The sequence below is a fragment of the Lactuca virosa genome, chromosome 2 (assembly GCF_052849685.1).
Source record: "Lactuca virosa cultivar CGN04683 chromosome 2, Lactuca_virosa_CGN04683_v6, whole genome shotgun sequence".
Classification (NCBI taxonomy): domain Eukaryota; kingdom Viridiplantae; phylum Streptophyta; class Magnoliopsida; order Asterales; family Asteraceae; genus Lactuca; species Lactuca virosa.
In genome coordinates this window covers 66216792-66229944 of record NC_136427.1, presented here as the reverse complement: position 1 = coordinate 66229944, position 13153 = coordinate 66216792, and the positions used below count along the sequence as shown (strand labels likewise).

General features: G+C 40.1%; 1 protein-coding gene across 1 annotated transcript; it reads left to right on the top strand.

Moving 5' to 3' along the window:
• Positions 1 to 10245: 10245 nt before the first annotated feature.
• Positions 10246 to 12709, top strand: LOC145157474 (uncharacterized). Its single transcript, XM_079076507.1, has 2 exons — positions 10246 to 10387; positions 12066 to 12709. The coding sequence occupies exons 1-2, from the start codon at positions 10246 to 10248 to the stop codon at positions 12707 to 12709; spliced, it is 786 nt and encodes a 261-aa protein (XP_078932633.1).
• Positions 12710 to 13153: the final 444 nt, after the last annotated feature.

The window sequence follows — 13153 nt, the reverse complement described above, 5'->3', positions numbered from 1 at the left end:
TCATGCGTACAATTACATGGAATATAGTCATACTTATTGTCTAGAAGTTTGTTTCTCGATCTCTGATTCGTCTGACATAGAACTTAATTGAACACTAATGAACGTATCCCCTTCTGTAGTAATATGAAATCCATAAAACTGGGATTGAACACTAACTCTTTCAGAACGTCTAAGAGGTAAGGACTCGTCAATCGGTTCAACCGGAGTTTCCTCCTCGGGTTGATCGCCAACGTTAGAGGTTCCATCATCGCTCGACTCTTGAATCTCTTCAAGATCGATTTGCCTCCCACTGTCCCCTTGGCCTATGAGTTCTTGTTCTCGGAAAACCCCTCTCCTCGCGACGAAGACAACATTGTCACTCGGTCTATAGAAAAGATATCCAAAGGACTTCTGCGGGTAGCCGATGAAAATACACCGCTCACTACGAGGTTCGAGCTTGTCGTGAGTCTCTCGTCTTACCATCCTCGCAACCCCAAACCTTGATATGTGCCAACGAGGGAGCTTTCCCTGTCCACATCTCGTGAGGTGTTTTGGCAACCTTCTTCGTAGGGACTAAGTTAAGGATATGGACGACAGTCTCTAAGGCATACCCCCAGAATGAGATAGGTAGCGAAGTACGACTCATCATGGAATGAACCATGTCTAGCAAGGTTCGATTACGCCTATCAGCCACACCATTCAACTGCGGTGTCCTAGGTGGCATTAACTACGAAATGATTCTGCATTCCTTGAGGTAGTCGTGGAATTCAAGACTTAGGTACTCTCCACCTCGATCGGATCGAAGCATCTTGATTTTCCTGCCCAACTGATTCTCCACTTCTTGTTTAAACTCTTTGAACTTTTCAAAGGTTTCTGACTTGTGCTTGATTAAGTAGATATACCCATATCTGCTATAATCATCGGTGAAAGTCACATAAAAGCGGTTCACATCCCTTGTGGTGGATCTAAAGGGCCCACACACATCGATGTGTATGAGATCCAATAAATCCTCACCCCTTTCACAAGTGCCAGAGAAGGGTGACTTGGTCATCTTTCCAAGTAAACAAGACTCGCAGACGTCATCGTCCCTAAGGTAGAATGACGCCAACACTCCATCCTTTTGGAGTTGGGCTATGCGTTTCTTGTTGACATGTCCAAGACGACAATGCCACAAGCATGATTTATCCAAACTATTGGAAGAATCGATACACAACACATCATTTCCTAAGTTATCTACAACCATCGCAGTTTCATATATTCCATTACAAGGCAATGCTTCAAAATAGAAAACACCATTAAGATAAGCATTAATAGAACCCTTTTCATTATAAAATGAATATCTAAACCCTTGTCTATACAAACCATGAAAATAAATGATGTTCCTTGCCATATCTGGCGAAGAACAACAATTATTTAAATCTAATCCTAATCCATTACTAAGCACTAAAGAGTAAACTCCAATCTTGGTGACAGGCGACGATCTTCTGTTCCCCATGATCAAGTTTATCTTCCCATGCTCCATATCCCTATCTCTTCTTAGGCCCTGCAAATCAGAACAAATGTGAAAACCACATCCTGCATCAAGAACCCAAGAAATAGCATGTGATGAATCATTAGATTTAATAGTGTAAATACCTGCGTAGGATGGCTTGATCTTTCCATCCTTGATGTCCTGCAGATATTTTGGGCAGCTTCGTTTCCAATGCCTTATTTCGTGGCGGTGATGGCACTCTGTCTCCTTGGGGTTGGAGTTGGGTTTAGCAGGACCATCCTTGGTCCCACTAGAAGAGGTCCCATCATGGGACTTTCCCTTATGGTGGCTCTTTGAGGGAGCCTTCCTCTTCTTACCCTTTCGTTGCCCAATTGCCAAGACTGGGGCAGGAGCTGGAATAGGAGTTGAAGCAACAGATTTATCCTTGAGGTTGCTCTCAGCAGTCCTCAACAACCCTTGAAGCTTGCTCAACTTGACCTCCTCTTTGTTCATGTGGTAGGTCATGTGGAACTGGTTGTAGCACGGAGGTAGGGAGTGAAGAATTATGTCAATTGCCAGCTCCTCATTGAAGTCCACATTTAACTTCTGAAGGCGATCAACATACCTTTGCATCTTCTGAAGATGAGCAGTGACAGACTCTCCGTCTCTCATCTTGGTCGTGATCATTAAAGTGATGATCACGTACCTCTCCTGCCTCGCGCTTTGATGGTACCTATCCATCAAATCTTGATGCATCTCATAGGGGTAGAAGTCCTCGTAGGACTTTTGGATTTCTGCAGTCATGGTAGCGAGCATGATGCAATGGACTTTGGTAGCATCATGCCCATGAGTTTCATAAGCAGCAATTTCCTTGGGAGTAGCAGTTTTGAGGTTTATCTCCTTCAGATCCTTGTCGAGGACATATTCCTTGTCCTCGTAGCGGGTAACCATCCTAATGTTGCCGATCCAATCATTGAAATTCTTTCCGTCGAAGATTACCCTCCCGTACAAGTTCATGAGCGAGAATGAGCCTGAAGAGTTTGAGCCTGAAGCGTTGTTGTTGACGTTCGACATCTGAAATAGAAAAAGAACAAAGTTTGATTAGAAATGAATCCCCAATTAAACACCCAAATGAGAAATTAGGGCTAGGATCCAACAACATTATTTACAAATGAGAAATTGTGTGATTATCCTTACCAAATGAACGTATCCCCTTTTGTAGTAATATGAAATCCATAAAACTGGGGTTGAACACTAACTCTTTCGAAACGTCTAAAAGGTAAGGACTCATCAATCGGTTCAATCGGAGTTTCCTCCTCGGGTTGATCGCCAGTGTTAGAGGCTCCATCATCGCTCGACTCTTGAATCTATTCAAGATCGATTTGCCTCCCACTGTCCCCTTGGCTTATGAGTTCTCGTTCTCAGAAAACCCCTCTCCTCGCGACGAAGACAACATTGTCACTCGGTGTATAGAAGAGATATCCAAAGGAGGGTAGCCGATGAAAATAAACCGCTCACTACGAGGTTCGAGCTTGTCGTGAGTCTCTCGTCTTACGATACTCGCAACCCCAAACCTTGATATGTGCCAACGAGGGAGCTTTCTCTGTCCACATCTCGTGAGGTGTTTTGGCAACCTTCTTCATAGGGACTAAGTTAAGGATATGGGCGGAAGTCTCTAAGGCATACCCCCAGAATGAGATAGTTAGCGAAGTACGACTCATCATGGAATGAACCATGTCTAGCAAGGTTCGATTACGCCTATCAACCACACCATTCAACTGCGGTGTCCTAGGTGGCGTTAACTGCGAAATGATTCTGCATTCCTTGAGGTAGTCGTGGAATTCAAGACTTTGGTACTCTCCACCTCGATCGGATCGAAGCATCTTGATTTTCCTACCCAACTGATTCTCTACTTCTTGTTTAAACTCTTTGAACTTTTCAAAGGTTTCTGACTTGTGCTTGATTAAGTAGATATACCCATATCTGCTATAATCATCGGTGAAAGTCACATAAAAGCGGTTCACATCCCTTGTGGTGGATCTAAAGGGCCCACACACATCGCTGTGTATGAGATCCAATAAATCCTCACCCCTTTCACAAGTGCCAGTGAAGGGTGACTTGGTCATCTTTCCAAGTAAACAAGACTCGCACACGTCATCGTCCCTAAGGTAGAATGACCCCAACACTCCATCCTTTTGGAGTTGGGCTATGCGTTTCTTGTTGACATGTCCAAGACGACAATGCCACAAGCATGATTTATCCAAACTATTGGAAGAATCGATACACAACACATCATTTCCTAAGTTATCTACAACCATCGCAGTTTCATATATTCCATTACAAGGCAATGCTTCAAAATAGAAAACACCATTAAGATAAGCATTAATAGAACCCTTTTCATTATAAAATGAATATCTAAACCCTTGTCTATACAAACCATGAAAATAAATGATGTTCCTTGCCATATCTGGCGAAGAACAACAATTAATTAAATCTCATCCTAATCCATTACTAAGCACTAAAGAGTAAACTCCAATCTTGGTGACAGGCGACGATCTTCTGTTCCCCATGATCAAGTTTATCTTCCCATGCTCCATATCCCTATCTCTTCTTAGGCCCTGCAAATCAGAACAAATGTGAAAACCACATCCTGCATCAAGAACCCAAGAAATAGCATGTGATGAATCATTAGATTTAATAGTGTAAATACCTGCGTAGGATGGCTTGATCTTTCCATCCTTGATGTCCTGCAGATATTTTGGGCAGCTTCGTTTCCAATGCCTTATTTCGTGGCGGTGATGACACTTTGCCTCCTTGGGGTTGGAGTTGGGTTTAGCAGGACCATCCTTGATCCCACTAGAAGAGGTACCATCATGGGACTTTCCCTTATGGTGGCTCTTTGAGGGAGCCTTCCTCTTCTTACCCTTTCGTTGCCCAATTGCCAAGACTGGGGCAGGAGCTGGAATAGGAGTTGAAGCAACAAATTTATCCTTGAGGTTGCTCTCAGCAGTCCTCAACAACCCTTGAAGCTTGCTCAACGTGACCTCCTCTTTGTTCATGTGGTAGGTCATGTGGAACTGGTTGTAGCACGGAGGTAGGGAGTGAAGAATTATGTCAATTTCCAGCTCCTCATTGAAGTCCACATTTAACTTCTGCAGGCGATCAACATACCTTTGCATCTTCTGAAGATGAGTAGTGACAGACTCTCCGTCTCTCATCTTGGTCGTGATCATCGAAGTGATGATGACGTACCTCTCCTGCCTCGCGCTTTGATGGTACCTATCCGTCAAATCTTGATGCATCTCATAGGGGTAGAAGTCCTCGTAGGACTTTTGGATTTCTGAAGTCATGGTAACGAGCATGATGCAATGGACTTTCGTAGCATCATGCCCATGAGTTTCCTAAGCAGCAATTTCCTTGGGAGTAGCAGTTTTGAGGTTTATCTCCTTCAGCTCCTTGTCGAGGACATATTCCTTGTCCTCGTGGCGGGTAACCATCCTAATGTTGCCGATCAAATCATTGAAATTCTTTCCGTCGAAGATTACCCTCCCGCACAAGTTCATGAGCGAGAATGAGCCTGAAGAGTTTGAGCCTGAAGCGTTGTTGTTGACGTTCGACATCTGAAATAGAAAAAGAACAAAGTTTGATTAGAAATGAATCCCCAATTAAACACCCAAATGAGAAATTAGGGCTAGGATCCAACAACATTATTTACAAATGAGAAATTGTGTGATTATCCTTACCAAATGAACGTATCCCCTTTTGTAGTAATATGAAATCCATAAAACTGGGGTTGAACACTAACTCTTTCGAAACGTCTAAAAGGTAAGGACTCATCAATCGGTTCAATCGGAGTTTCCTCCTCGGGTTGATTGCCAGAGTTAGAGGTTCCATCATCGCTCGACTCTTGAATCTATTCAAGATCGATTTGCCTCCCACTGTCCCCTTGGCTTATGAGTTCTCGTTCTCGGAAAACCCCTCTCCTCGCGACGAAGACAACATTCTCACTCGTTCTATAGAAGAGATATCGAAAGGACTTCTGCGGGTATCCGATGAAAATACACCGCTCACCACGAGGTTCGAGCTTGTCGTGAGTCTCTCGTCTTACGATACTCGCAACCCCAAACCTTGATATGTGCCAACGAGGGAGCTTTCCCAGTCCACATCTCATGAGGTGTTTTGGCAACCTTCTTCATAGGGACTAAGTTAAGGATATGGGCGGCAGTCTCTAAGGCATACCCCCAGAATGAGATAGTTAGCGAAGTACGACTCATCATGGAACGAACCATGTCTAGCAAGGTTCGATTACGCCTCTCAGCCACACCATTCAACTGTGGTGTCCTAGGTGGCGTTAACTGCGAAACGATTCCGCATTCCTTGAGGTGGTCGTGGAATTCAAGACTTAGGTACTCTCCACCTCGATCGAATCGAAGCATCTTGATTTTCCTGCTCAACTGATTCTCCACTTCTTGTTTAAACTCTTTGAACTTTTCAAAGGTTTCTGACTTGTGCTTGATTAAGTAGATATACCCATATCTGCTATAATCATCAGTGAAAGTCACATAAAAGCGGTTCACATCCCTTATGGTGGATCTAAAGGGCCCACACACATCGTTGTGTATGAGATCCAATAAATCCTCACCGCTTTCACAAGTGCCAGTGAAGGGTGACTTGGTCATCTTTCCAAGTAAACAAGACTCGCACACGTCATCGTCCCTAAGGTCGAATGACCCCAACATTCCATCCTTTTGGAGTTGGGTTATGCGTTTCTTGTTGACATGTCCAAGACGACAATGCCACAAGCATAATTTATCCAAACTATTGGAAGAATCGATACACAACACATCATTTCCTAAGTTATCTACAACCATCGCAGTTTCATATATTCCATTACAAGGCAATGCTTCAAAATAGAAAACACCATTAAGATAAGCATTAATAGAACCCTTTTCATTATAAAATGAATATCTAAACCCTTGTCTATAAAAACCATGAAAATAAATGATGTTCCTTGCCATATCTGGCGAATAACAACAATTATTTAAATCTAATCCTAATCCAGTACTAAGCACTAAAGAGTAAACTCCAATCTTGGTGACAGGCGACGATCTTCTGTTCCCCATGATCAAGTTTATCTTCCCATGCTCCATATCCCTATCTCTTCTTAGGCCCTGCAAATCAGAACAAATGTGAAAACCACATCCTGCATCAAGAACCCAAGAAATAGCATGTGATGAATCATTAGATTTAATAGTGTAAATATCTACTTAGGATGGCTTGATATTTCTATCCTTGATGTCCTGCAGATATTTTGGGCAGCTTCGTTTCCAATGCCTTATTTCGTGGCGGTGATGGCACTCTGCCTCCTTGGGGTTGGATTTGGATTTAGTAGGACCAGCCTTGGTCCCACTAAAAGAGGTACCATCATGGGACTTTCCCATATGATGGCTCTTTGAGGGAGCCTTCCTCTTCTTACCCTTTCCTAGCAAATTGCTAAGGCTGGGGCAGCAACAGGAGTAGGAGTTGATGCAACAGATTTATCCTTAAGGTTGCTCTCAGCAGTCCTCAACAACCCTTGAAGCTTGCTCAACGTGACCTCCTCTTTGTTCATGTGGTAGGTCATGCGGAACTGGTTGTAGCACGGAGGTAGGGAGTGAAGAATTATGTCAATTTCCAGCTCCTCATTGAAGTCCACATTTAACTTCTGCAGGCGATCAACATACCTTTGCATCTTCTGAAGATGAGTAGTGACAGACTCTCCGTCTCTCATCTTGGTCGTGATCATCGAAGTGATGATCTCGTACCTCTCCTGCCTCGCGCTTTGATGGTACCTATCCATCAAATCTTGATGCATCTCATAGGGGTAGAAGTCCTCGTAGGACTTTTGGAATTCTGCAGTCATGGTAGCAAGCATGATGCAATGGACTTTCGTAACATCACGCCCATGAGTTTCATAAGCAACAATTTCCTCGGGAGTAGCAGTTTTGAGGTTTATCTCCTTCAGCTCCTTGTCGAGGACATATTCCTTGTCCTCGTAGCGGGTAACCATCCTAATGTTGCGGATCCAATCATTGAAATTGTTTCCGTCGAAGATTACCCTCCCGCACTAGTTCATGAGCGAGAATGAGCCTGAAGAGTTTGAGCCTGAAGCGTTGTTGTTGACGTTCGACATCTGAAATAGAAAAAGAACAAAGTTTGATTAGAAATGAATCCCCAATTAAACACCCAAATGAGAAATTAGGGCTAGGATCCAACAACATTATTTGCAATTTAGAAAAGGGATGTCGTAATCTAAACAGCAAATAATTTGAAGGTAAGTGAATGACGATTCACTAATTTCCACCATGAAAAAACAAATTAAAGCTAAGTTTTAAATGTATTGAAAACTCCTAGATCTTTTGAGATTCATTGATGTTTTCAATGGCATGTTTAAATCTCGATATGCCCCTCAAGTTTGTGACTGGGATGTCGAGGATCACAAAGCGGGTGTGAATAACCATGCAAATGTACATGGTGCCCTCGATGTTACAGTCACCTATTCGACGTTCTGGTTAACCACATACGCTCCATCGAACTATGACAAACATCGAGTCACCCTTTGCCACCTTTGCTTTGAGCCCAATTAGTGTGTTAGTTAACCACACACGCTCCACTAGCATCTTAGCAAGGGTACAAAGTGTAATTTCATGGAATTGCATCAATTCACTTTTGCCTAAAGTAACTAAGATTGGGAATTTTGTAAAAACATTTAGTTGCTTTATTAATTAATTATACTTTTAATGAGGAAAGGGTTGCCCTATCCTACCCGTTCGGCTAACGACCCTCCACCAATCAAGGAAGCGGTGGGTGAGAGTGGACACCCATTAAACTACCATTTTATAGGCCATAACCTTATACCCCCCTTATAGATCGGCTTCGTGAATGAGGCCTACTAACGGTAAGACTAGCATTTAAGTTATACATATATAATAATTATTCTTATAATATTATAAAGTATAAGGTTGAATTTTAAACTTGTAAAATTATAGGGCTTGAAATTTAAATAATACAAATTAAACTTTTAATTAAAAATCTAAATTTCAAAACTTGAGGGCAAGTTTTGAACTTTTCAAAACACATAGGATCACATAGCAAATAATTCAAATTAAACATTTAATTTAATGATTACCTAAATTTGATCTATTCTATTTTTTTCACAAGATAATTCATCAAATAAATCAAATAATCAAATTTATCATATAAGGAATTTATTATTCAATTAATTGGTAATTATTCTATTTTATTCTCAAATGAGAAATTGTGTCATTCCTTCTCTCTCAATTAGCATCCTCTTGCTTGTGGTGTTTGTAAGCCATTACCTCTTCAACAATGGCTTGAATCTTTTTGTCTTGGAGCTTAGAGTCACAAATGTCACTCCTCTAATGGCTTACAAACACCACAAGCAAGAAGATGCTAATTGAGAGAGAAGGAATGACACAATTTCGGCTATCAAGACTTCTACGGTTTCCAGTGGCCGAAATCTGATGCCCTAAGGTCTTATTTATACTTGTGATGCTAGGGTTTCAGTCAAAACCCTAATGGACAACTTAGGCCTTAAGCAATCTAAGGAAGCTTCTGGAATAGGGCCCTTATGGCCGAAATTAGGATGGACACATCCCTAATTTCGTCCAAGCCTAGTCCATAAGCCTTCTCAGACCAATATTCAACTATCACACATTTGACAGTTTAAGTCCCCTTTATTTAATTAATGTCTTTTAGCCACGTAATTAATTCTTAATTAAATCTTGTCTAATATTAATTAAACTATATGATTTCTCCTTTAATATATTATTCATATAATATATTAATAAACCATAATAACCTCTCTCTTCATAAATCATCCTATCATGTTGCTTTGGTAAAGGAAACCCAAAAGGACCATGCACAACCGGGTCAAGTACTTACCAAATATAGTTACGGGATTAGACACTAATCCAACAGATCTAGCATACAAATTTCGAAAATACTATATGAAAACAGATCTAGATGATTACCTCTTTGACAATGGCTTGAATCTTCTTGTCTTGGAGCTTAGAGTCACAAATGTCACTCCTCTAATGAATTACAAACACCACAATCAAGAGGATGCTAATGGAGAGAGAGGGGATGGGCACAATTTCGGCTATGAAGACTCTTACGGTTTTCAGTGGACGAAATTTGATGCCCTAGGGTTCTATTTATACTTGTGCTGCTAGGGTTTCAGTTAAAACCCTAATGGACAGCTTAGGCCTTAAGCAATCCATGGAAGCTTCTGGGATAGGGCCCTTATGGCCGAAATTAGGATGCACACATCCCTAATTTCGTCCAAGCCTAGTCCATAAGCATTCTCAGCCCAATATTCAACTATCACACATTTGACAGTTTAAGTCCCCTTTATTTAATTAATGTCTTTTAGCCACAAAATTAATTCTTTAATTAATTCTTGTCTAATATTAATTAAACTATATGGTTTCTCCTTTAATATATTATTCATATAATATATTAATAAACCATAATAACCTCTCTCTCTTCTTAAATCACCCTGTCAAGTTGCTCTGATGAAGGCAACCCAAAAGGACCATGCACAACCGGGTCAAGTACATACCAAATATAGTTATGAGCTTAGACACTAATCCAACATATATATATATATATATATATATATATATATATATATATATATATATATATATATATATAGACACACACACACAAAAAAAAAAACTTAAACAAACACATTTTCAAACATACTTTCAAACACACTTTTAAACATAAATATGAATAATTTTGCGGGTTTGATTTCTTCTTCATCCGATGATGATGACGACTCTGATGACGAATTGGTGTGGCAGACGTTGTTGTCTGCAGCACACGATAGGGTGCGACAAAGAGGCGAAAGTTCAAATTGTGAAAAGCAGGGTCAGTCCATTGGTTTTTCTTGCCCATGCCCCCACGTGTGTACCAAAATATACAAAACCCATAAGAATGTCCAAGATTAAGTATTACATTTTCCCTTCCATAAAAAACTAACTATATAGTTGAATGCTTTTTTAAAAGAAACTATAGGAATTATGAGAAAAATGGATATTTAAGTATATCATTCGACGTGTATTTTCAAATTTTTTTTATGAAAAAAAAACACAGCAACTGAACACAACTACAACAGAGTTATAACTAAAAGCAATGCTTCAGGCAAAAGACAGATGCAGTAACGCAACAGATAACATAAGCAATCCAACAACCACCCAAGCAATCAGAAAACTATAGCCCACTTGTCGCCAACAAATAACAACAGCAAAATAACATATCCCTATTACACAACAAAGATACAACACAACCAAATAATAGTTTTGGATTTTAAGTGACTAATCTTCAAAGGCATAACATCTAGAATCTCTGAGTCATTATGAAAATATTGATATTTAGAGAGATTTTCAAACAAAATTGGAGCGAAAAACTTTAGATAAATTCATAAAAAGCTACAAACTTTTTATGCTTTACTTTAAATATATCAACATGAGCAGCAGCTAAAAAGGCATTTTCTCATACATTCTCCCCTAAAAACCCGAAAAGATTGGCCAGCCCTAGTTTACCATATACAACGGGCTCCTGCACCAACCTGTATTAATAAACAAATACATAAAATAAGTTCTGATTTTTTCAATACTTTAGTTGAACGTCTGAAATTTTCCTTTCAAAACGTTAAAAAAAATTAACTTGCCAAACCGATATCTGTAATGTTAGATAGCATAATGAATTAGTGATCTAATATCTACATCAAGTGATTGTAATATATACCCTTTTGATAGTAGAAATGGTTCTTAGAGAAGCAACAAGAACAGGTCAATAATTTAAGTTCCCTTTTGTACAGATTTCTCGATCAATACATATCTTGCGTGAATATTGATGTCGGTAGGTTTTGAGAGAAATCAGAATCTGAATAAGAAAAATCAAACTCACCCAAATCATAATAAGAGCACTCAGAAATCGAAAACCTCAAAACCTTTTGATTTTCGGTGGCCTCGGAGGTTTGCTTCATAATAAATAAAATCGAACTCACAATACTATGACAGGTGATCGAAAATTAAACTACACCTTAACGAGGCACACAAATCAAAAATTGAACTCCATCCTCAGGTGATCGACTAAGTGTAATAGGTTAGACAATTAGAGGATTTAGAGGGATATAATCAGTCGATTTACAACATTAGAGGCTCCTTGATCTCTACAGAGTAGGTTTACCAAGGGTTAGATTGAATTTACCGATTTGTCGATTACAGTTCTCAAAGTGCTTCCATTATGTCGCGTGCCCACGCCTTCGTCGTGGCTTCCACAAACCGGTGTCAAAACTTATTGGGCTATGCATACTTGGACTAAACAGATGCCCCTCATTTTTGTGTTGCCCTGGGCCTTAGCCCAAGTCGCCTAGGTATTGGGGCCGGCACTGGCGAAAAGAAGCATAGAATTTCGACAAACCGGGATCGTATCGCAACTTACAAACTTTTGGTATGTGATTACTTTGTCCATGATAGTTTATACGACCTATCGAAATTTGAAAAACGTTTTCGTATTAGCAAAAATTTATTTTTACGTATAGCTAGAGATTTGGGAAACAATTATGAGTTTTTCCAGTTGAGATGGGATGCTAGAGGTAAACATGGTTTTAGTACAATACAAAATTACACAACAACTCTTAGACAATTGGCATACGACATAGCCGCATACACATCATATGAGTATTTGAAAATGTCCGAGAAAACTGGTCGAGAATGTGCATATCTTTTTTGTGAGAATGTTATAGAGCTTTATGATGACATATACTTGCGACATCTAACTATAAATGATGTCGAACAGTTGTATGCCGCACATGAAGCTAAACATGGCTTTTTAGGAATGCTTGGTAACATTGATTGTACACATTGGGAGTGGGCAAATTGTCCGAATGCATGGCGAGGTCAATTCACACAAGGTGATCATGGCGTGCCGACTGTTATACTAGAGGCCGTTGTTTCACATGACCTATGGTTTTGGCATGCATTCTTTGGTATGGCGGGGTCGAACAATGACCTGAATGTGCTTGGAGCGTCTCTGATATTTAACGACATTTTGCAGGGTAAAGCACCAAACATGACGTACGTTGTGAATGGACATCAATATAATTATAGGTATTACCTTGGTGATGAGTATCTAGAGTACACTACGTTTGTCAAGTCGTACTCATTTCTGGCCGATGAAAAATGAAAATTGTTCAAGTTAGCACAACAATCGACAAGGAAGGATGTGGAACAGGTATTTGGGGCCTCAAACAAAAGTGACACATTATCAAACATCCGACACGATCATGAGATAGGTAAAATTCACGAAGGTGTTGACTGCTTGTGTTATTTTACATAACATGATAATAGAAGAAGAAGGTAAGACTATTTGTATGTATACTTAGGACGATATGCTTAATCCACCTGTAGTAATACAAGTCGGCAACCCGCCATACTTCATGAGACTTCTAGAAATAGAACAATGAAACACATCACTATCTACGTTATGATTTGCCTAAGCATATATGACAAATACAATTCCAACAACACGATGTCAATGACAATGACGAGGATGGGGACGCGAATGACGAAAACGGGGTCGGTGGCGATACGGACGACAACGACGACGAGTAATATTTTCTATGTTTTT

Coding starts and splice junctions, on each gene's coding strand:
- LOC145157474 (XM_079076507.1), top strand. CDS start 10,246: ATGAATAATTTTGCGGGTTTGATTTCTTCTTCATCCGATGATGATGAC. Junction 10,388..12,065: donor TTCAAATTGTGAAAAGCAGG/GTCAGTCCATTG, acceptor TTTTACGTATAG/CTAGAGATTTGGGAAACAAT.